This window comes from Natator depressus, chromosome 11 (genome assembly GCF_965152275.1).
Source record: "Natator depressus isolate rNatDep1 chromosome 11, rNatDep2.hap1, whole genome shotgun sequence".
NCBI classification, from domain to species: Eukaryota; Metazoa; Chordata; order Testudines; family Cheloniidae; genus Natator; species Natator depressus.
Genome location: NC_134244.1, coordinates 35,919,415 through 35,944,618, shown reverse-complemented (window position 1 = coordinate 35,944,618; position 25,204 = coordinate 35,919,415). Strand labels below are relative to the sequence as shown.

At 36.6% G+C, this 25,204-nt stretch overlaps 1 protein-coding gene across 5 annotated transcripts in view; it reads right to left on the bottom strand.

The window, feature by feature from the left end:
* Window positions 1-465: 465 nt before the first annotated feature.
* The window catches only part of LOC141995930 (sodium channel protein type 2 subunit alpha), a 124,718-nt gene continuing 99,979 nt past the window's right edge, over window positions 466-25,204 (bottom strand). For 4 of the 5 annotated variants that reach the window (XM_074967468.1, XM_074967466.1, XM_074967469.1 and 1 more), the window contains exons 21-27: window positions 23,453-23,575; window positions 12,302-12,583; window positions 10,170-10,223; window positions 8,728-8,865; window positions 7,325-7,429; window positions 5,406-5,676; window positions 466-3,934 (exon numbers count right to left, since the gene is read on the bottom strand). In XM_074967468.1, coding sequence (XP_074823569.1) covers window positions 2,739-3,934; window positions 5,406-5,676; window positions 7,325-7,429; window positions 8,728-8,865; window positions 10,170-10,223; window positions 12,302-12,583; window positions 23,453-23,575 — 2,169 coding nt within the window. In that variant the 3' untranslated portion in view covers window positions 466-2,738. The remainder of the gene's footprint in view (window positions 3,935-5,405; window positions 5,677-7,324; window positions 7,430-8,727; window positions 8,866-10,169; window positions 10,224-12,301; window positions 12,584-23,452; window positions 23,576-25,204) is intronic. The other variant, XM_074967470.1, reaches the window with a different exon arrangement.

Genomic DNA, 25,204 nt, shown 5'->3' with positions numbered 1-25,204 from the left:
ATTTAATCTAACAGCAAAGCTTCCATAGACTTCAGTCTTCCCTATGCTTTAATGTAATATAATGAATGAATCATCTAATGTACAAAATTCCTCTATAACAACAGAAGTGATACTTGGAATTTGGGTCCAAAATATCACTGAAAATATAAATTTAATTTTGGTTTGTAGCTTTGATATCTAGTACTAACACCTTAACATCAGTTTTCTAGTAGTTTAAAATGCCTGAAATGTAAATGCGTTTTAAGCACTCTACACATGAGTATTATCTTCTGGTACAGTAATTTTAAATAGTGTTAATCAGCCTGAAAAATCCACCTTGAAATGGAAGTGTAAATCAAGTTCAGGAAACACTGAATTTTAAAACAACATCATCTACTGCAAAAGATATAAAATGTATTTGGGAATATATAAGTATACAGTACTTTATTTCATTTCATGCACATTTTTTAAATCAAAAAGACTTTTAATTCTTATTCCTGTTTGCAAATATTTTATCTGTGTAGCCCTTTAAAATTTATAGCACCTTTTGACATGCATTACTTGTTAGTGATAAAAACAAAGACAACAATTAAATACAATAAAAAAAAAGAAATCTTTATTCTTTTGGCTCAACTGTAATGTGGTTTACCGTTCTTTATGGTAATAGCATTTTCCTGCATGCAGTTCACCAACACACAAGTCAACAGTTTTAGTTAAAGGAGGAATCAACATTTAATTTTTGCTTGTGTAAGAAACACAAATGTCCTGATGTGATCAATTATACAAGTTTGCTACTTAGTTCTTGTGAAAAAGACACTGTCTATCCCATAGTATATTTAGAGCAGCTCTAGTGCAGCATGAATCAACAAGAATAAGAATAGTCTATGTAAACAAACACAGGTAAAGATCAATGATTCCATGAATAAAAAGACTACCTTGAAACTTCTGACGCAGGCAGTGCTAGGATTTCAAACAAATCTTTCCCACCACATTTCAATTACAAGTTATATCTATTTGGAAGCAAGTGCATTTCGGACTGAATTTTGAAATTTATTTCACATTAAAATGTGTGCAAAAATACAGTACTAATAAAAAGAAGCAGAAACCTAAAACTACCTCATTCTCTCCTTTACCTCTTATTTTGTGAAGTTCTTCGATTAAAAAGTGCTATGGACAGAAAGTAACAAAAGTGACTGTGACATCAACCTGAAGATAATTTTAATTTCTGATTTTATGTACAAAATGCTGAAAAATAAAATAAAATGATATTTTTACAATATTTATATTTCCTTAGAAAATTCTACCCATGTATTTTCAACAGATTAAGCAGTTTGAAACATGTCCTGTACAGTCTGGCTATATACCGCACAGTATTCACTTAAAATTTAAGAATGCAAAGCAAGAAGCTCTTTAATAGCTGCAAACTATTGCTTGATGATATGAAGGAATGATGTCTGGTTGAACAATTTGTTTCACTTTACCACTGACATATGGCTTCCCATATTAGACTTTTGAACAGTGGAAGGAGTAAAATACAGCAGCAAAGGCAAGATAAACATGCATCAGTGATAGCCTCCAAAATATCTATAATGGTACAGAATACATAATATTATCTGTTGAAAGCTTGCAAACTACACTTATCGTGGTACATATTTGATGCAATAAATATTGTGCTCAGGTCATTATTTGTTTGCTCAAACATGCACCACATGGTAAAGTAACTATTTACATAGATGGTATTATTTTATTGACACATACAATGTCAGCCTTGCTGAGAGTAGAAGATGGCTAAATGATACTGCAGGGTGAAGCAAAACAGCTTTATAAAGGTCGACGTTTTTTGGTCAGTTCAATTTTCTAGGTTAGATTAAATGAGTATTTTGTTCTCCACAGAAGAACACTTAAAAAAATCAAGTTTATATCGCCAACATTTTTTCTCAGAGAAGTTTGTATCAACTATAATTTAATGACTTGTGAAAAAATAAAATATCTGTTTTATTATTGTAGGTTCTATGGGACTTTACAGGCACATTAAGATTTGTCTGAATGAGACACAAGATGAATACTTTCATTAAGCACCTCAAAATATAGAGCCACCCTGAAACATGGAAGTAGTTAAAACCCTTGCTTTGTGCGACTGGTATCGTGTTTTCCATGCATGAACAATGAGTGCGGCATGCCTTCATGCAAATCACTTCTGCCTGTACATTATAGAGAATCAGAGGATAGAACATCTGGTCCTCATTTCCCCTTCCCCAACACAAAACCAATTTACAAAAATAGTCACAGATAATAGGAAACAACCTGTGAATTAAAAAAAAATGATAAATTCACCAACAATTTTTGTAAAAATATGGCAAATATAGCAGTTGAAATGCAGACAGTGGATACAATTACTGTACTCAAGTGTTTTTTGTTAATCACACAGAAATTGTAGGTTTGCACCTTTTTTTTTAAACTGGTCCCTACAGTCTGAGTAGCCATTTTGTCTCCTCTTCAGCAGCATCAGCTGGTAATGAAAACAATAACCTCCTGTCAAGGTTGTTACCCTGTTTTACAGAGTCACAGTTTGATGACGAGGGGTCACTGTCTTGTTATAGGCACTGACCTTAAGTATATATATATATATAATCATTTTATATATATATTTATATAAGTAAAAACTGTCAGTTTGGCATAGACCTCATACAGGAGTCTTGTTGACACAAACATGTCACTTTCTCAGGATGTAAACTATTTGTCACCAATGAAATTCTTTGTTACTTTTTACTTTCCCTGACGTCTTTACCTTTGTCTTCTTTTTCTGATTTGTCTTTTTCATATTTCTCTTTGTCTGGCTTTGTTACGCTATCATAGGAAGGTGGAGAGGTTGTGGAAGGGGTCATATCTGTTTTTTCTGGAGTGGAGTTCTCATTTAGCTTATCAATAATCATATCTTCTTTGATAGGCAGGTCATCCTCATCTTTATCTTTATCTTGGTTAAACATACATGAAACTTTTTTAATTTTTTGCTTTAAAAGGTAATGTCTGAAAGCTCGCTGAATAATGACAGCAGATACTTCCTCTTGTTTTCGTTTTAATGTGGTTGTAATCGGTTCATAGGAGACTTTAGAAGGATTGGCTGCCATAAACCGATCTTCCATTTGTATTCGAAGTGTATCCATTTCTCCACTTTCCCCCAAAACACGCTTTGTAAAAGCAAACAAGATGTCAAGGCAGTGAATTCTGTCACCACTTACCATGGGAAGATCCATTGCAATTAGCTGAACTTTGTTTGGTTTTGCTATAAGAAGAGGAGGATCCAGTGAAGCTGCAAAATCAGATAGTTTACTGAACTCTATGAACTGGGTGGCGTCTGGATCAAACTTTTCCCAAACCTCATAGAACATCTCAAAGTCATCCTCACTCAAGGGCTCGGCACTTTCTTCTGTAGCAACACTGAAGTTCTCCAAAATAACAGCAATATACATGTTTACTACAACTAGAAATGAGATGATAATATAACTGACAAAAAAGAAAATCCCAACTGAAGGGTTACCACAGTCTCCTTTAACAGAGCTTCCTGGGTGATCTTTGTAAGGGTCACAGTCTGGTTCTCCACTGTTCAGAATTGGTGCTAACAAACCATCCCAACCAGCTGATGTGGTAATTTGAAATAGGCAGATCATACTGTTGCCAAAAGTTTCAAAGTTGAACATATCATCAATCCCAACTTCCCTCTTAACGTAGGCAAAGTTGGACATTCCAAATATAGCATAGATAAACATGACCAGGAAAAGCAGGAGACCTATGTTAAACAAAGCAGGAAGAGACATCATCAAAGCAAAAAGCAGAGTGCGGATTCCTTTAGCACCCTTAATGAGACGCAGGATTCGACCTATTCTGGCGAGTCGGATAACTCTGAACAAGGTGGGGGACACAAAATATTTTTCAATCAGGTCAGCTAGAAACATACCTGTTAAAAAATAAATTTGTTAGTAAACATATAATAAAATCTAACAGCAACTACTAAAGATTTATACTATTACATACCATGTTGACCAATGAGAAGTGAAACAAACGTATTCAAATAGCAGAAGTTTGCATTGTGGGCTTTTAGTTCATTTAACCAAACAGTTACAGTATGGTATGATATACAAATCTGAAAAATCCAGCTAGCACTTCTGCAGCACTTTGCAGGATTTTGTAAAACTGCACCAAAGAGATTTGTACATTTTAGACGGTATCACTATATTTTTTTCCTGGAACTGCTCCCCACTCATACACTACAATGATCTGTTAGTGAATAGAGCAGTGGATACTGAAGTTTACAGAATATGTTTCTGTTTAATTGTAATAGAACTAATCTAGATTAATCTGAAGGAAGTGCCCCTTTATAGTTTCTGGTAGTGAATGACAATGTAATCCATTAAAATAAAATTATTTAAATTAAATATGCAAATTTAGACAGGTACTTAACTCTTTAATCACCAGTGAAATAATGTGACCAAATATTTAGTGGGAATCCCACAACAAGCCAGTATATAAATAAACCAGCAATGAAAAGGCTTCTTAGAAGAAAAAAGTGGCAGAAAATTTCTTTATTATGGCATCAGAGAAGCATAAAAACAGTGACCTTTTCAGCCACTCACAAGATAGCTATGGGTGAAATCCTGTTCCCAAAAAATAGGCCATAAAACCAGATAGTGGACTGAGGAATCCTGCAAGGTCGGAGAGATGAAATTGTATCCATTCCAGGCAGCCCGTTCTGCTCCTGTGCTCTAGATAGAGATATAGGCCATTGGAACTACATATTTGTAGATCCACCTGCTCTCGCCCTGCTCTTCCCTTTGCCTCTCCTGAGTTAATGGGCAAAGAACCCTCAGATATAAGTGGCAGAAGTGGCTCTGCAACAGTAAAACCAGATGGATTCTTCTGCTGTTAGTGTTGACTGTCATCTCAGGGTTGCAGGGCACAATTTCTCCCTGTGATTACCAATAATAAAATTTGTTCATTTTTGCCTCAAAACAGCCTTTCCATTTATTGGTTTGTTTCTATACTAGAGTGATATGCAATTTCTACTGCACTCAGAGTTATGGTCTAGTAGGGTTGCTAATTTTGTCTGGACTTATTCCTTAAGGTTTCATCACATGACATAATCTTGAATTAAAGATTAATCTTTAATTCCTGGAGAGTCCAGGACAATCCTGGAAGCTTGGCAACCCTACAGTCTAATTTCTGATACTGAAAATGACAATCAATCAAATCTAATTGGTATAAAAACTTTAATACACAGTTCCTTTATTTCATGTACAATATGGAATAAGAAATTGGCAAACTAAAGAATCAGACTCTCTTCAAGTCAAATGTTAAGGAATTTTAAATTCCTAAAACAAATGTTCAATTTCCACTCTTTTAGTCCCTTCTTGAAAGTGAATTGTACTTACCTACTATGGAAAGAATGACAACTACAAAATCAAAAATGTTCCAGCCTATGGTGAAGTAGTAATAACGAAGTGAAATCAGTTTCAGAATACATTCTCCAGTGAAAAGGACAATGAACACAAGGTTAATCCACCATAAATTATCTTGCATCTCATCACTCTGGTTGTCTGATTCTACCATCATGGTGACCATGTTAAGGCAGATAAGAATCATGATGCTGATGTCAAATACTTGTTTTGTCACAAAATCAAAGACCATGCCTTGGAATTTGTTCTGTGGGTAAAAAAGAATGCATCATGAATACACCTTGTGTATACATTTCATTCCCAAATTCATACAAATAATTAACTAAATCTACAGTTTCCTCATCTGTAAAATGGGGATAATGATACTGACTTCCTTTGTACTTGGAGATCTACTGATGAAAAGCACTATATATAGACTTGGCGAAATTCAATTTTTATTTTTTTATAATTTCAACAGATAACATCAAGGTTAATTTGTAAGCATTTTTTCAATTTTTATCAATTTAAATTTTCAGTCATAGAAAATTATGGGGGAATCAGACAATAGAAAGAATCAGACAATTATTTAATGACAGCAGACATTGAAATTCAAAAAATTAAAGTTTGATAACTGTTAAAACACAAATTGTCAACATCACATCAAAATATACAAAGTAATTATCCACAAATCAAACTCGAATAAGTTCTCAAGCAGAGTTTTTCTTACTTCGCCTATCAGTAAATTTTGATTTATTTTTGAAAAAATTTGAAAAAAATTTTCATTGTTTTGTGTGTACAGTGAAATTGACATTTACAGACATTTACCAATAAAAATCTAATCTTTCCAAGCCTAACTATATAGGAGCTAGATATTATTATTATTATTATTAGTTGTACACTGAGGCCTGCATTTTAAGATAGCCTCCTTTTAATGTGCATTCACTTGTTTGTGAATACACAGACATTTGCACACAAATTCAGTAGTAAGGCCTCCAAAGATTCTACTTATGCATATTAAAGGAAAGATTTTCAAAGCTACAAGATTTGGTTGTCTTACTGACATTCATTTTAATATATGGGCTTTAGTGATACAGCAGACTAAAAAAATGTTCAGCTTTGGCAAAACTGGCAAACAAGTTTTGCTTTTTGCCCATGGCCATCACTTCCCTTCCCTGGAAACCTATACAGGTCTCGGAGCTAAAGAAAATACAGCCTCCCTAAGAAATACTTCTTGTACCACTAATAAAATCTTCAGCTTCAATTAACTATAAAAACATTCATTAGAGAAAATCCTTCTGCCATCTGTGCAGCTGTTGAAGATATGGTGACAGCTGAACCAGTATGGTTCCACTGCACAAGGAGCAGAACAGGAATTGAAGGTTCTTTGCATGGGGAGAGTGCACACTTTGAGCAGTCCAGAGCTGTACTCGAGTTGCTCTCTAACTGACATTGCACAGGATGGAGGCTGGGGAAGAGAGAGGCTGAGAATCCTCCGTTTCATGGATACTCCAATTCTCTATATCCAAGAACAGGCATGTAAGAGACATGTGGAGTAGCTTCCACAGAACAGCTGCAAAGCCACTCTTGGCCTGAGAAGAGGATTTCTTCCTAAGGCCTTGACACATTTGGCACTCATGGTACTCGAGTTGTAAGTTAGTTGTTTTAGACAGATCAGTGGTTTGAAGGATGCGACCTACAATCCCACTAGTCTTCCAACAGATGTAGAGTGAGAATACAAAGCAAAAAGAAGGGTCCTCCACAACCAAGGAGGTTAATGAATACAAAAGAGAAAATTCATTTGGATTTAAAGAGAGACAAAGTTTGCTTTAGGTCAATTATTTTTCCTGCTTACAACTTAACCCAATACATTATTTAAACAGTGTGTGGGGAAGGGAGGGAAATACTTTAATTCTTACCGCTGGCCTAGGTATAGGTTTTTGTGGCTTCTTTGAACCCAGCTTTTTCATTGCATTGTAATATTTCTTCTGTTCTTCTGTCATAAAGATGTCTTGGCCTCCAAAGTAAAGAAATGAGATCAAAACTAGTTACAACCATGTACCTCCATTGATTACCTATAGCCACCATCACACATTAGTATTATCACTCCTGTTCAGAGTCTCAGCAGAAATCAAGGACTGAATGTGCATAAAGACTGGCTTGCTCTCTCATCCTTCTTATTTTTATTGTCATTATATGGGGAGCTGCTAACAAGTCCTGAATTTAGGTTGCCTAACACTTTCCATTCCAAAAGATTTTTGCAACTTTTTCTTTGAGAAGCTCTCAAATGTCCAGTGTTTGCAGTAGGCCTTTGATGTTTTGCAGGGGGAATGCACTTAGGCAACAGATGTGCGCTGTCTTTGTCCCATGCAAGTCCTTCAGCTTTTGCCCAGACATGAAATGTTAAAAAATTCAACTTCCCTTCTCTTGTTTTTGCTCCTCAGGAAAAATTTGGCAAAATGCCTAAATAATAAGTAAATATGAATATTCTATGGCTGGGTTCATGCCCTTGCCAAAGCAGCAGCACATACTGTACTGGCTACACCCAGGAGCTGCCAATGAAGGCATAGTGGAATGCTGCAGGGGTGAAGAGGGCCAGGCTGGACTCCCTTCCCTCCTAGACCTAGCACAACATGGTCTCAGCAGCCCTTTCCTCTCCACCCACAGGGTCACCACATGGGACAGGAGCTCCCCCAACTGATGAATGTGGGCCAGCAAAGAGAGCCAAGTCAGACTGGGTTCCCCCCATGCCAACAAACCCTTGGAGTCAGCACTCCTTCCTCCCCATAATAGCCTTTTCCTGCTGTCAGCTAATGTATTTAATCCTGTAGCTCAAATAGTGATAGTATTTATTCAGCACTGCAGCAAAAATTAAGACTCAGTACAGTACAAAGAAGGATAACATGGTCTTACAACTAAGATTTACATGTCTACATTTGGTAGGTCTCAGACATGGAGGCAATGTAGCCAACATTTTTTTTATTGCTTGATTTGGCCATTTAAATCTTTAGCCTTTTTTATGATACAACACCTTTACGTTGATTATCTTTTTTCTTTTTCTGTTTTGGTTATATATGCTCATGTGTATGGTTTTCCGAATTCATCCATCCTGCTACATTACATGGAATGAATACAGTTAAACCTGATTACATTACATACTGCATGTTACAGCAAGTGATCATAAATGTTCACCATAAAGAGTAAAAAAGTATAATAATTTTCTGACCTGAAGTCACTAAAGTAATTCATTGTATGGTAGGCACCAAAACAAGCAATATTTTTGTATTTAGCTTTCTTTTCAGAACAGTGACGAAATACTTATCTTCTTTTTTTGCTGGTTGAAATTATCTATGATGACACCAATGAAAAGGTTCAGGGTAAAGAATGATCCAAAGATGATGAAGATGACAAAGTAAAGATACATGTACAGGTTGTCCTCATACTTAGGCTGATCCAATACCTACAAAACATGCACAATGTCAAGCTATAGTATCGGGTTGAACAGTGTGTTTCAAAAGCCTTATTTGTTATATAAAGCCTAAGCCTCTATTATTCTGACTCATGCGCCTTATGAACTAGGCTCCATATACTCTGATTCTGAAGCTCCAGAATTCACCTCCTTGTCACAGAACTCTGTTCCAGAATCTGAGCTTTCATTAAAAAATAAAGTTTCTAGTCCTGATAGTTGTTGGAAAAACCCTGAAAATGTGAAATGAGTGTAAACAAATACCGCGTCACCTGCCTCAATCTATAGACAACCTGAAACAATAGCTCTAAGACAGGGTAGTCAATAGGTGGACCGCAGGCCAAATCCACACTGCCGGATGCTTTTGAACAGACCCTGAAAACTTTTTATTTATTCATTATTAATTATTATTGTTGTTGTTGTTGTTATTTTTGTATTATTTTCTCTGGAGTCTGGACCTTGACCAAGAAATTTGGACCTTGACAAAAAATAACTGATTATCCCTGCTCTAAGAGGTGTGAACTGTTCCATTCTTCTCCGTCAGGTTCTTGTGGATTCTGCAATTCCAATGGCAAACACTCTGATGTTTTTCCAAGATACCATGGAGTTCACCATTTCTGCCATAGAATCTGGCATGTTAATATAGCTAGGCTCCAGACATTTTGTTTTCCTTTCCTGCCAAGACCTCCCTTCAGTTGCCCCTTTCTTACCATTTTTAACTCTAACAGGGAGTTAATAGGATAAAAGGGCACACTCCCTGCATAGTTTCATGGAGCAAGGAAGCAGGACGTTAGGGAGCCAGAATGGAGCACAGCTTGTAGCCTGGGAGCAGAGGGAGAAAGAAGGATAAACTGATGAGGTATGTGGAGCACAGAACAGTACAGGAACTGAGACCTGAGGAGTGGAGCCAAGCTGTTTGGAAAACAACCTCATCATTGAAAATAATCATTGTTGCAAATAATTGCCCACAAATTTTCCATCAATGAGTGTTTCCAAGTATGAATCATAGCCTATTGAATGTTTGCTTAGGAGCCAAGGGTATTTCATGGCAAAATAATAAGTTAAAGTTACTGTGGAATTTGGTCTAGCTGTGCCACATAGTATATGGGACCTTAAAATATCTTCCCCAATCTCCTTTTCTTTTGTATTTTCATGCTCTTTGCTACCTGTTCTGCTTTATGGAACTATATAGCTCCATGTTATCTCATTTCCAGTATCACTCAAGTAATATATCAGTTACATTACTGGGATCACAGAGTTCATGCAATCAAAACAATGGCTCAAGGGAATATGCTTACCTTTCGAGAATCCACAGCTGCATACATTATATCCATCCATCCTTTAAATGTGGCCTGTAAACAGAACACATGTGCTTAATTTCTGCTGTTCTAGAAAATGGCTAATTGGAGACACCGTTTATGAACTGAAGACCAACTATATTCATATTCATTTTAAAATACTGGTATGGTGCAAGATTAATATTTGGCTTTCACCTTGTATCTGGTTGTTTTGTATACAAGAATTGTAAACAATTATAATAAATATGCAATCCAGCTAAATGCAGTACCTAATCTTTTACTACAAGGAATAATATATCTATTAAAAATTCTCATCTGAATATGCACTATTGGAAACAAAGATACATTTTGTGGGGGGTATGTATCATGGTCTATATGATGTAAGCTCTGCTCTTGACTTTCAGAGTTAAGGCTGAGTTGGTTTTTGCACTTAAATATATATGTGTGTGCGCACAGTGTGTGTTTACAGTCATGTGTATACAGCTGTGACCCAAAGAATAACCATGGATATAGTCAGTATAATAAATATGCATACATACATATAGATATAGATAGATATTTAACTGCAAAAGCCAACTCAGCCTTAACTGTGAAATCAAGAGCAGTGCTTACATCATATAAACCATAATACACCACACACACACAAAATGCATTTTTATTTCTGATAGCGTGTATTCAGATGAGAATTTTTAACAGATATATTATCCTCTATAGTAAAAGATTAGGTATTGCATTTAGCTGAATGCATATTTATTATACTGAATACATCCATAGTTATACTTTGTGTCACAGCTCTATATACATGGTTATAAAACAAACTCTGCACATCACCAGTTCTGGTGCTCAAACAAACTATGCACTCCACAGTAACAATGATTACTCCATACAACTCACTGCACAGCTCAGGGCCCATTAACCTCTTCTGCAGCAATCCCACCATACATCCTCCTTGCAGTGAAAGAGAAAGCATGCTGAAGCATGGATAGTGCGTGTGTTAAGCCCAGAGACCAATTGCTCCACGAGCTGGACACTTAAATAGGTTACTCTGCAGTCATTTGAGTGCATGGGAATCACTTCACCTCTAGATCAGGAGTAACTAATTTGTCCTACGATTGCTACAGATGGGTTGCTACCAGTAATTACAAGAGGTAAATATAGATAAAGTAACTTATTATATATGGTGAACTATGTCCCCCAAACTTGCACCATAAGGGAGTAGTAGTAGTCATGGCAATATGAGCCTAAAGTAAGAAAATATTCCAGATTTGAATTGATAGATTCTCAGGGCTTTTAGAATTGTCAAGCAGAAACAAAGCAGACCAAAAGGTGTCCAAGAGGTGATAAGCATGTTTGCATGTAATGGTGTGATTCCATGTCTTTTAGAAATGAGTAAGTATTTGTCTAATATTTATAAGTTTACAGAATGTATTTTTAAACTTGTTTTTTAAAGCAAAGGTACAAGTATAAGAAAAAACAAATAGCATCCCCAAAAGTTAAAGCTGTAGTGCTTCAGAGTCCAAGCCACACCCAGTGCTCCTCATTGAGCCTTGGAAACACCACCTCCTCTTTCGTGTCCCAGTAAGTTCTGATCATGCAAACTAGGCAACCAATCAGCTCTCCTATTTCCTACCATGTATTCAAGCCTCCCATCCTTCCTCCAAGGGACCCCGCACCACTCCCACTCAGTTCCACTACTCCTTTCCAGAACATCTCAGTACCCTTGATTTTTGCTTTTTATTCTATCTTTAGTTGTGTGATTTTAGCCATATAATTTTAATAGCATATACGCTTACCAAACTTACTCTCCATAATACAGGGAGCCAACATAGCCAGTTGAACTGGCAAGCTGGAAGTGAGTCCCAGGTATGTAAAGGGAGAGACAATGAATATTGTAAGCGTCCATTTCTGCTTGCTTGAGATCTCTTCCACAGCCAGATATGTATGTCTGTCTGTATCTGTCTTTTTAAAAATTGTGCTCAGCATTCCTACTATATGTAAGGATTTTCATGGCACAGTAGTAAACAAAGTATTTTTTTAAGTGCAGGACAGAGTTACTTAGTGACAAAAACATTGAGAAATTACTCTTTACTACAAGTAAACAATAAGAAACATATTAAAGAGTGGTCACTTACTACTTGAAGCAGAGAAAGATAGCCAAGTCCTACATTATCAAAGTTTACTTTAACATTTTTCCATCTGGCAGTTTCATTGTTGTTTATGAGGTCCTCACATTGACTATAATTGTTGATTTGGCTGATATCAAACCTCTCATCATTTGTGGTATTAACACAATAGTAGAATTTGCCAGCAAACAGATTTACTCCCATGATGCTGAAGATTAGCCAGAATATAAGACAAACAAGAAGCACATTCATAATGGATGGAATTGCTCCTAAGAGGGCATTCACAACGACCTAGCATATAAATAAAAGGAAAATAGTGGAAAAAGTGTGAGAATATGTATAGCAATAAAATAATTAGATATTTTATCAATTTTAATCAACCTTTCTCAAAATGTAATACAGTATTTTAATTTTGTTTGCACTCTGCTTTTCAATTGGTGAAAGTAACTCATAAAATTAATTTAACAACCAAAAGATGAACAAACTTCACCTAGGTAGAAAGGAAAAAAAGTATAAAATAAATAAAAACCTGATAGTGGTAGGATGTTGCCTTAATTTGAATACTCTAATAAAAGAAAAAAAGAGATACATGTTAAACACAGACATAAAGGAAAATCTATAAAAATGTAGCAATCATAGGTTTAAAGAAAGAATGATGACATGAAGAACTAATTGATGAAAAGGACGTAGCAAAAATAGAAAAAAACCATGAAGATTTAATTCTTTAAGATTGTTTAATTTATGTAACTCTAAAATCTGTGCACACATTTCTTGTCTTATTTATTCATGCATTATTCTTCAAAAGACCAGGAGCAACCTTTACATTAAAAAGAGCAAAATCAAAGTGTATATTATGTGTTTAGTTGGAGAAGCAGTCCATTTCAAAATTCAGTCTAAACAACATTGTCACTGAGTGTAATTAATTTTAAATAAATAGGAAATTAGGAGAAGTCAGAATATTAATATGAACATGTTAAGGAAGTATGGTGGTAATTAATACAAATGGAAAAGCAGGTAGGTACCCAAACAAGAATACTCAGCAACAGTTAAGACTTAGAGGAGGAGACTTTATTTTATTCCCACTTGACTTCAGTGGGAACAGAATCAGGCCCAAATGTAGCAACATGTAAGAATGGGTTATTGTTAGCCAAAGTATTTAAGGGCTTTTACAAATATGCCGGGTAAAAAAAAACAGTAGGGAGAAAGTAGGGCCACTAAAAAGGATGAGGTGGGTTTACTTAATGTTTAGATTAATAATGATTGAAAAAAGGGTTAAGATAATTAACACTTGTAAAAAATCTGTCTGTAAACCGGAATAATAAAGAAAACAAACAAACAATTAGGGCCCAATCCAACTGCTACAGAAGTCAATGGAAAGACAATGGCAGCTGGATCAGACTGCTAGAAAATAAGAGAGATTTTGTAAAACACCTAAAGAAAAAAGATCAGCTAAGAGAATATTTGATAAATGTGAACATATGCAAATTAGTCAGTCCATATGATATGGATCTGTAAGTCTAACTAATGAATGTCCCTAATGAAATAATATGATGAAAGAATAAGTAACAACATATGAATTGGGCAGATGATGTCTAGTGGGTACTATGGCAATTGTTATTAGGTATGATCTTATATTAAACCCTTGTTAATAATCCTGAAGAGGAGCATACTAATCATGCTAACAAAGCTGATACTAAATTGAGAGCAGATGCACATGCTAGTGAGGATAAAGAAGTAATATGAAGAGACCTAGAAATATTTTTAAAATGGGCCAAAAATAGAAAAATGACATTTAATTTAAGAAATGTATGGTAATGTATTTTGGGAAAAATAATATGAAACTCAGATATTCGAAGTGGTGGAGAAATTTGAAAAGCATTAATGCTGAAAGTACTAGCGATGACTGTGGACAGAAAATTAGACATGAGTTAGCACTATGATATTAAAACGCTAAGATAGAAAATAGAGCAGCAAAAAAGGCCAATGATACTGGCAGCAAAACTGTCAGTGCAATTTTGGGCTTCCAGGCAGATGCACTGTGGCATGCAAGAAAGAGGTAATTAATAGTGGCTCTGGTGTAACCCCCCCACCTAAAATTCAAATTACTTTTAGACACATAACCAGAAATATATTTACAAATAAGAGGGCTATCACAGGATGAAATTAAGAGTACCTTCCTGATGGTAAAATCTATTAAGATGTGGAATAGTGTCCAAAAGAAATGGAGGAAGTCTCTTTGCCTGGTACACTTAAAAGTTTATGGGACAAAACACTAGAAAAGGGGAAAGACAGTGAACTAGTCAGAAGTTTCTGAGCAGGGATATGATGGGCCCATTAAAATGAAAGGCTCATTGTCCAGGTTAAAAAAGGTATAATGGAAACAATTTTGCATTGGCAGTGAAACGGACTTGATGATGGGATAGCTCTTTTCCACCTCAAACTTTTAGAATTCTATTAATTAAGTAGGAATAACATCATCAGAGCGCAAATCAAAATGAAATATGCAGAGATTATAGGTGAACAGACCTAAAAAAAATTATTTCAGCATCTTTCCTCAAAGCACTTTACAAAGACCAATAATTAGCCTTACAATATCCCTAGCTAAATATTATTTACAGATGAGGATACTGGGGCACAGATGTTAAGTTACTTACTCAAGGCTTACATAAAAATTCTGTGGCAGACCCAGAACTAGAACCTATATCTAAAAATGTCCAGGGTTGTGTCTTATCATTCCTCTCTGGCATATAACAGAAATGTATTATTAGCTGAAGTCTGGCAGTTTGGATCAAGATGGTGTGTTGCATCAAGAGATGGCTCAGATACATTAAAGATGGGTCAGCTGTAATTTGCTCCTTTTTCAGGAAATTTGGTGCAGCTCATGGGTTCCTGATAAGCTGCCACTGCAGCCCTCAGCTGGGAAAAGTTTGATACCCTTCTATACGCTGTTGAGAGCCCATTTGAGCATCAAAGGAGACTTCAGCACATGGGTGCTTTTTGAAGTAAAGGGGAAAATTACAATAATTTTCTAGGAAACTATCTCAGAAAACATGTTGCTTTTTCTAATTCTGATAGCATCTTATGGCTTTTGTAGCCATTTTCAGTTTTCTGGTGAAAAACTTGGATTTATCACTTACATGCAAAGATAGGCTAGAAATAGTGTATAATATTTAATATGTAAGCCTTATTGATATTTCTTCTCCACATGAGCTGGTTGTTTGTGCTAAATAACAATACTACAATGGAAGAAGGAAATCTTTATGGTGTTATAGTTTGGATTACACGTAGCAGAAGCTCTGTTTGCATCCTAGTAATTAAAACACTTTAGTAAATGGGGAAAAGTAATGAACTAGTTAGAGGTTTTTGAGTGGGAATATGATGGACCAATTCAAAGGAAAGGCTCATTGTCCAAGTTAAATGAAATATAAAATAAAAGTCTCCATGCGTTTTCAGGCTTGATCCTATCATCTGTAATAAGAGTTCATACAGTCTTGATTAACTGTCATTTCCAACAGGGATTCTGGTACTGGGGAAAAGACATTTTTCAGTATGTGAGTCAGGGCCCAATCAGTCTACTGAGTAAATCAAAAAAGCAATCTAATGAGTTCTGGGTCCAAACTGCGGCCACTGGGAGCAGTCCTTTATTTGTTCCAGTTGTCATTAAACATAGGTTCTGCAATCACATCCAGAGCAAAGAAGCCTAGACCGGGGGGTGTTTGTCTGTTCCCACAATTGCTTACTGTAACATGGCAAAAGGAACACAAAACAGATCACAATTCTGAGGGAAAAAATGGTTTACAACAATGGACAGAACAAAGGTTCTACAGACGTTCTATCAAAAGCAAAATCTACCAGCTGTCAGGCTTGCATAAAACCTGAAACCCTGTTTAATCAATGCATCTCTGGATACAGTCAGCATTTGTTGTATAGGGTCAGTGTTTTTTGCCCATTTGTCCATATTTAGCTTTACAACTGAAGTTCTTTTTTTTTTTGGAGCCACATTGCTACAATCCTTCACTGTATGAAAATGTAGTAATGTGACTTCAAAGCCTGAGATGGAAAACAAATAATGCAGCATTAATAAAATAATTATGTTCACTCCAGAAATTATCAATTGTAATTATAAATTGCTAAAATTACTTAGGTGGTTATACTCAATGATAGAGAGTGTATTTATTGATATATTAAGATTTCATATGTTGTGGATTGTTTTCTAGTATTGACAATATTGTGCCTAATTTGATGTCACACATACATTATTATTATTATTAATATTATAGCCATTATTTATACTGATAGCACTGATTTTTCATTTTTAGTCTCTATAAAATAAAGGGACTTTTGGTATGAATCCATTTATAATAATTATAATAATTTATGGAATATTACTTTGCCAAAACCAAAAATTATCTAAAACTAAAATAAGAAAGGTTAAAAATTCAAAATGCTGTCTATATCAGTAACTGTGAAAACCTTTTCTTCTAACACAAGTGTGTTATTTGTTTCTCACTGGAACACATAATATGTAGGTGAGAACTGTAGATTAAGGAAATTTGGCCTAAATTTTTTGATCTGCATAAAAGGGCAAAAATGAGAAATGACCTAGATAGATAATTAATTTTACAACTAATTTAAAACAGTTTCTGAGGCCCAAATACAGTCCTTGAATGTTTGGGTAAAGAGAAAACCACTGGCTTGGGAATATTGTGCCTGTACAAGGCATTATATCTCATGGGCTTTGGGGAGGAGGGGAAGTATATTGGGCAATGGCATTTGCTATGCCTTCATGGCTCCCCACCCACCAATCCTATATGTTTCTTTTGGGGAGCTACATGTTTATGACAGAACTAGTTAGCCTCACCACTTGCATGCATCTGCAAGTAAGTTAAAGTGGTCCTTGACCCTATCCTTTCTCTAGCACTAATTTGTTTGTTGATGTCAACAAGTTTACACTCATAACAGTAAAAAGTACAAATTCTAAGAAAATCAAAGATTTCTAGTATGACATCTGGTAATTTAAAATCAAAATAGTATGGTTAAAAAAGAAGAAAAACATACTACAAAACATAATTGGAAATTGCTAATGTAAATCATTAATATAAATCAGAATAACAAGAGACTTTGTCATTCACCAGTAGGGCATAGAGGATTATGTAAGGACTTTCCCCAGTCCCATACTGGATAGATGTGTGTCAGCCACTTCTTCAGCCTTCCCACAATGTTCCAGCAGAACTCTCTCCTTGGTTGGTGATATGGGTGTAGAGTGGCAGGGCTTTTCCCTTGGGAGGGTGTGACAGTCTACACTATTAGGGTTACCACTTTTACAAAATTATGATAAATCTGTTACAAGTATGCCTTGTGAGGTATCATTGGAAAAGTCATAGTCTGACGAGTATTACTGTCCTGTTAACATGTGTGTATCATGAGTGTATATGGAGTTATGAAATTTTGCTATATGTTTTTTACTGAAACATGTGAGTCTGGAGAATGCCCACAGACTAGTTCTTTACAAATAACAAAAGAATTATAAACAAAGGGCTGGCATGTCTTTCCTGGAGACATCTGGAACTGCAGGTATACAGAAGGTGCAAGCAAGAATTAGCAATTCATGTGTGAACGACTGAGTGCAGAGCACCTTGCTAACTCACGGGGCCTTTTCCAGTAAAAAGAGTCAGGATATGAAAAGGGGGAACAAAGGCCCCCAGCCATGTCTCTCCTCCCACATCTCTACTGAACCAAGATTGCTTGTAGAAGATTGGTCCCAGGCTGGGAAAGGACCCCTGCCTGTGTACTAAGAACTGTGAACTGCCTGCAACGTCCAGATGGGTGAGAAAAGTTGTGTGCTTCTAATTTAGCCTTGGTAAAATTTAGGAAACAGCTTGCAGTTTTTATCTTTTATTCCTTTTTGTAACCAATTCTGATCTACTATGCCTACACTACTTAGAATCACGTAGACTCTATCTTTCTGTAGTTAATAAACTTGTTTTGATGTTTTATCTAAATCAGTGTGTCTTTGGCTGAAGGGCTTGGGGAATTTACTCAGGTTAATAAGGGATGGTGCATATTCATTTTCTTTGATAAAATAACAGACTTTATGAGCTTGTATTGCTCGGTAAGTAGCTGAGCAGTACAAAGCAGTACATTTCTGGAGTGCAGGGGATATGTGGGGGTTGCCCTATATATAATTCAAGAGTGGCTGGGCATAGCACTCTGGTATATGTCTAGGGGTGAAGGGTGACTTGTATGCTAGAGGCTGGGGTGAGTGGACACAGTGGCAGCTCACACAGCATAGTATACACCAGACTGGAGAATTAAGGGCTCACAGCAATTCTACAGTCCAGATTTTACCCTGGGGGATGTCACAGAGGGGTACTCAGACCTATGGAAATTAACAGTTCAGCTATAATGTTGAAATAATTTCATATCTGAAATCAGTGATCAGAGACCTTTAGGACTCATTCAGAGGTAGCTCCCATTGATTTTGGTGGGCATTTTGGCTGTAAAAATAAGAGGGTGAAGGATTTGGTCAAGTTATAGATATTTTGAAATACTTTCCAACATTTTAAGTGATATTTAAAAAATTAAGCATATTCTTAACCAAATCTTTTAAGATCTCATGACCATTGACATTTTCACTTAAAAATAGGACTGCGCCATTTCATAAGCATAATAATTCCATGCATCAGGGAGAATCATTATGAAGATATAAAGGATCTGTTATGTGGGGAAGGCATTTGGCCTCAGGCATTTTATCTCATTACACCCAAGGTGTAGCTCTCTCTCTCTCTCACAGTTGCATGCCCAGTCATGTGTTTTCCTTCCATAATTGCTGCATTTCCACAGATGACCTACTTTTTCCTTTTTCAGTGTGAGTCCTGAAGCTATAGCACCAGCTCAAATTATGAATCTTTGACAAAGCACAAAATGCAAAACAAAGCATCAAGGAAAATATTGGGCTAGATACATCCTGTCTTCCATTAGTGTAAAAACTGGTGGACAAGTTCCTGGCAGCAAAAAGTTCTCCTGGGAAAACAAACCATCAGCGCAGAAAGAGGTCACTGACTAAACAAAAAAGAAGACAGTGGAGGGCCAACACTGATCAGCAATGAATGATGCTGGTCATGAAGTAGGAATAGCCACTTCATGAGTCAGCACAAGCCTTAAGTGTACTGCAGTTTGCCTGATGACTCATCTGTAAATTAAAGTTTCTTCCTTCCAGCAAGAACATTGACAGAAAGTGTTAGTGGAAACACCACATGGCCTCCTTCAACGTGAATCCCTTCTGTGACTCAATGGGCCTTGCTGGTCCACACTGTATCAGGGATGTGTGGTAAATTGGGCTATAAAGAATAACTTGGCAGACTTTTAAAATGTGTAGAGCGGAATTTCCTGCACAAATATAAATAACACTATATGAATGCTCACTGGAAGTAAGTATCAGCATAATACTCACTGGTAAATAATATTGTACTGTAATATTGCTATTTCATAGATTCACAGATTTTAAGGCTAGAAGGGACCATTATGACATATAGTTTGAACTTCCCCATAACATAAGACATAGAACCTCACTCAGTAATTTCTTCATCAATCCCATCATCTGAATTTGATCTATCTGAGACATTCAGCCTTGATTTAAAGACTTCAAGTGACGAAGAATCCATCACGTCCATAGATAATTTATTCTAGTGATTAATTACCTCACTGTTAATTGCACCTTGTTTCTAGTCTGAATTTATCTAGGTTCAGCCACTGGATCTCATTATGCTATGTTTTTACCATCAGAAATCTCTCCCCCATGTAGATACTAGTAGACAGTGATCAGGTCAGTAGACTGTATTCAAATAATAGTGATCTAGGAAGAATTTACAACAGTGTAGGTAGCATGGGGTTCAGAGTCAGATTCAATCCTTTATGAAAGGCAGTGCTTTCCCCTGCTATTCTTTACTCTTCCACTGTAGCTCCTTACTGCACATATAAAACATTTTATTATTTAACACTCATAAGTATTTTATGGATTATCATTTTAGTGGAAATATTGAGGACATGTGCTTTTCCAGTATGGTTAGACATAACCAAAGTTATAGATGGAAAAGATCTGTTAGGTTTGAAGTAAGGAGCATAAGGTCCTTGGGACTCCTCAGTTCCAGCGTGTCTCTGGAGGTGCAGAGGAATACATTTCTATCAAAAGTAAGTGTATGTTCTAGCCAGTCTGAGCAGAGTCAGAACAGAGTTTCAAAACAGTTGGCTGGGAAAGTTTGTGGAAGGTTTGCTCGACAAGACAAACCTCTTCCTGCAACAACTGCTTGAAGTCACAACACAAGATACAATATTTTCAGATATTTAAAATATTATATATTGGGTGGGTGCAAACTTTTTCACAGACAACTCTTGGGGTGAACTTTTAAACTTTCTGACTTGTCAACTGTGATGCTGGGAGACCAGGTGCCAGGTCATGCCTAGGCCTCACTGAACACTGACAGATGCATAGCAGAAAACCAGTTTGGATCACCTATGTGTTAACGTTATTAAAATATATGTAAAGTTTATAAGAATGTGTTTAGTGTTTGGAATTTATGAAATGCTTGTGAGCTGCTGCATACATTAATCTCACTTACAATATCCATGTTATAACCCAAGTTATAAGGTAATTAAGGGTTTGTTTTTTAACTGTAAAAGTGTTTGCTATGAAACTGGACATCCCCATAGTCAAGAGAGAAGCATTACCAAGTGTGAAATGCTAGTTTTCCATAAGAGATGTCATCTCCTGCCCAACAAAAGACGGCCTATAGACACCATACGAACCACTGTGGAACATCAGTGGACAAAAGGCTTTGTTGATTGCTCCACACACAAACAAAGAGGGGACATGCACAAACCCTCAACCCACCACAGTTTGAACTCTGAGGAAATGGAATAAAAATCCGTGACCATTATCCTGCTTGGAATTTGGAGAGGGCAATGTTTCTAAGCATAATGGATCCCCAAGATGCTTAGCATGGGTTAGACCTAAAGGACATGTAGAACTTGCACATTACAGCAGCTTCTATTACTTTTTGAACTCTAAGACTGCAACACATTTGTGTGCATATGTTTACCTGCTTTAACCTTGTAAATAACTCTCATTTCTTTTTCCTACTTAATAAATGGTTAATTAGTTCATTATAGGATTGGCTATAAACATAGTCTGTGGTGTGAGATCTATGGTACAATTGACCTAGAGTAAGTGACTGGTCCTTTGGGACTGGGAGTAACCTAAATATTATTGTCATTTTTGCTGGAAGGACCATTTATCACAAAGGCAGGCTTTCCTGGGGCGGGGGGCAAGATAGACTGGAATGCCCAAAGGTACAAGGTTGTTATAGTGCTTGAGGAGTTCACACCTGACACTTGGTTGGTCAAATCTAATTATAGAACACACAACCAGTTTGGGGTTTGTGCCCTGATCAGGACCAGCTCTAGGCACCAGCAAAGCAAGCACTTGCTGGGGGTGGCACAATTCCAGGGGCGGCATTCCAGCCATACTTTTTGGTTTGTTTTGTTTGTTGCTTGGGCGGCATTCCGGCCACCCCCCACTTTTTTTTTCCCCCTTGGACAGTTGTGCTCTCGGAGCTTGGGGTGGCAAAAAACCAAGAGCCGGCCCTGGCCTGGGTTCGTAATAGTCAGCCCTGAGATTGGCATGCATGGTCATGAGCCACACCAGGCAGTCTGACATCAACAAATACCCTAGAAAAATTGATGTCACAGAGCTGTGCTGAAGAAATTAAGAAGCTTCACAATTAGTTTGATAAATGGTTCAAAGACCATCAAAGATATTAAATTGTTTTGTAGATTGATTTTCAGATGAACCTACAGAAGATGAGTCCAATGTTGATAAATGCAAAGTAATGCACATTGGAAAACACAATCCCAACTATACATACAAAATGATGGGGTCTAAATTAGCTGTTACCACTCAAGAAAGAGATCTTGGAGTCGTTGTGGATAGTTCTCAGAAAACATCCTCTCAATGTGCAGTGGCAATCAAAAAAGCTAATAGAATATTAAGCACTATTAGGAAAAGAATAAATAATAAGACAGAAAATATCATAATACCTCTATATAAATCCCTGGTACACCCACACCTTGAATACTATGTGCAGTTCTGGTTACCCCATTTCAAAAAGATATATTAGAATTGGAAAAGGTGAAGAGAAGGGCAACAAAAATTGTTAGAGATATGGAACAACTTCTGCATGAGGAGTGATTAAAAAGACTGGCACTTTTCAGCGTGGAAAAGAGATGACTGAGAAGGGATATGGTAGAGATCTATAAAATATTGACTGGTATGGAGAAAGTGAATAAGGAACTGTTATTTACTCCTTTACTTAACACACGAACCAGGGGTCACCGAATGAAATTAATAGGCAGCAGGTTTAAAACAAACAAAGGAAGTATTTCTTCACACAACCTGTGGAATAGGGGATGTTGTGAAGGCCAAAACTATAACAGGATTCAAAAAAGAACGAGATAACTTCATGGAGGATGTGCCCATCAATGACTATTAACTAAAATGCCCAGGGATGCAAACCCATGCTCTGAGTGTCCCTAGTCTCTGTTTGCCAGAAGCTGGGAGTGGACGACAGGGGATGGATCACTCAATGATTGTCTGTTCCATTCATTCCCTCTGAAGCATTTGGCATTGGCCACTGTCAGAAGACAGGATACTGGGTTAGATAAGCCATTGGTCTGACTCAGAATGGTCGTTCTTATGTTCTTAGGGCAAATTTATGTAATGAAAACACAAAGATCCAAACTTCTAACAAAAACACATTACAACACATGGGGTGGGAATTATATGGGATCAATTCAACTTTAACTTAGTACTGTACTATAGTTTTAGGAATTCACAATACATCCATGCAGTTGATAAGTCCTAGAGACCTACAGGAAAATTCCAAATCAGGTGGGAGGTAAAATAACCTACATGAGCATATTAATGTATGTTATATCATATGAATTTACATAAGCAACTGAAGCCTTTTGCTTATCTGTTAGTGATAAATATGCAAGACATAAGATAATAGTGCAACATTTCTGCATGGATTTGTGATTCCCTATTCTGCATGCATGGTTTATTTTTAGGCATGCATTATTTCAGGTTCTTTCATTTTGTCTTACCCTCATCCCTTCAAATCGTGACAAGGCTCTTAGAGGTCTCAAAGCTCTTAATGTCCTAAGGGATTTAATCGCACCAAGTTCTGAGTAGCCCAAGGCATTAGCTGTTAAGCTAACCAAAGAGACCTACATAAAAACAGAAAAGCAATAATGCTCATTCATCTTGTATATCCTCCTATACATACGCAAGGAATGGTGTGTGCCATGAACTTCCCAAGAAGAACGAAGGTTGTATCTCTTTCTCCAGGAATCATTCTATAACCTAGAAGAGATCTTTTAAGTCACCCAAAGTAGAACAGTAGTGTGTTACATGACACCTGTCATTGAAATCCTGTTGGCACAAGGATATAAATGCTTTATAAGTTCACACATAATTCTCAATATTCAGTGGAAATGAAGTCATACAGATAAAAAGAACCTCCAAAAATGCATCTGAATTTGAACTGCCAGTTTAGGATAGGACTTTTCAGAAAGTCCACAGATCTTGACAGTAATCCAAAAACTCTCAAGGACCAAATACAGACATGGTGTAAACAGTCACAATAGACAAGGATTAATTTGGCCCACAGTCAATAGTGACTTTCTAGTATCCAAAGTGTCTCACTCAAGAGCCATTGCTAGCAGAGCTGTTCAGAATTTTTGGCATTGTTGAAGACTGACAAATGAGAACTTTCTTATCTGATAATTTTCTGTTAGCAACTTCTCTCTGAATTCATTACTAATGGGCTAATCCTCCCCTCCCCCCCAATCTGTGGAATTTGGAAATGGTCCGATGTAGCTGCTGGAGGCTACAGAACTAAATTTTGTCCTTCAGCTTTGGTCACCAGAAGAGTTCTTCCACAGACAAAGAAACATTCCAGTAACCAATTATTAGCATTAAGACAAACTTGATATGACATATTAAATTGACCTTAAGAAAATATAAGTCTAAGACTCCTTTTAGAGAACAATTTCAATTTATATTCCAATCATTTACCAGTCTACCAAGGTGGGTTGAATTCAGGGACAAATGGCTAACAGACATAAATTCATCAGGTAAAACATTTCTCATTCCGTTACACAGCTTTTCTCTTCATTCATTACTAATTGGAAGTAGTGAGCAATGAATCCCAGAAGTAGGAAGGGAAAGAACTATTATAGTAGAACAACAGGCAGGAAAGGAAGTTACTGCCATATAAAGCAAGAGCTTTATAAACTAAGGAGTTATGTGGGAACCAACCAAGTAGCACCCTCATACGAAACAATGCCTGTGTGAAGGAATGGAAAATTACTTTGCAAATCTTCCTCAGATGAGGCTCATATACTTCCTTGCCCCCCACCCTGCCCCCGAGATTTCTGTAAATAGTTTCTCAGATGCCTAGCATGCCAACTAGTGCCAGATATTTACATCTTGCCTGTAGGAACATTGAGGCCCTAAGGCCTTGGCATTTCAGATAGAAGGAGATTAACAGGATACAATAGGCGTATGTATTCCATATGCTTCAGATGTATCTTTAGCGATCTAGCTTGAGAGCCCATTCTTGCCACAACCTTCCAAGGATTAGGAAAAAATGATGGGAGAACTATTTCTCAGGAATTGTGAAAAGAGGAATTTATCTTGATCAGAAAGGTTTGTGGACCTACATGAATAGCATTTTCCTTTTAACAAAAGCAGTGTGTTTCTTGCATGTACAATGTAGCTATCTATCAATTACAAAGTACCTTCTTGGCTAGAGGAGGTTTAGGAGGAGGACCACAACTCTCTCTTTTCCTCTT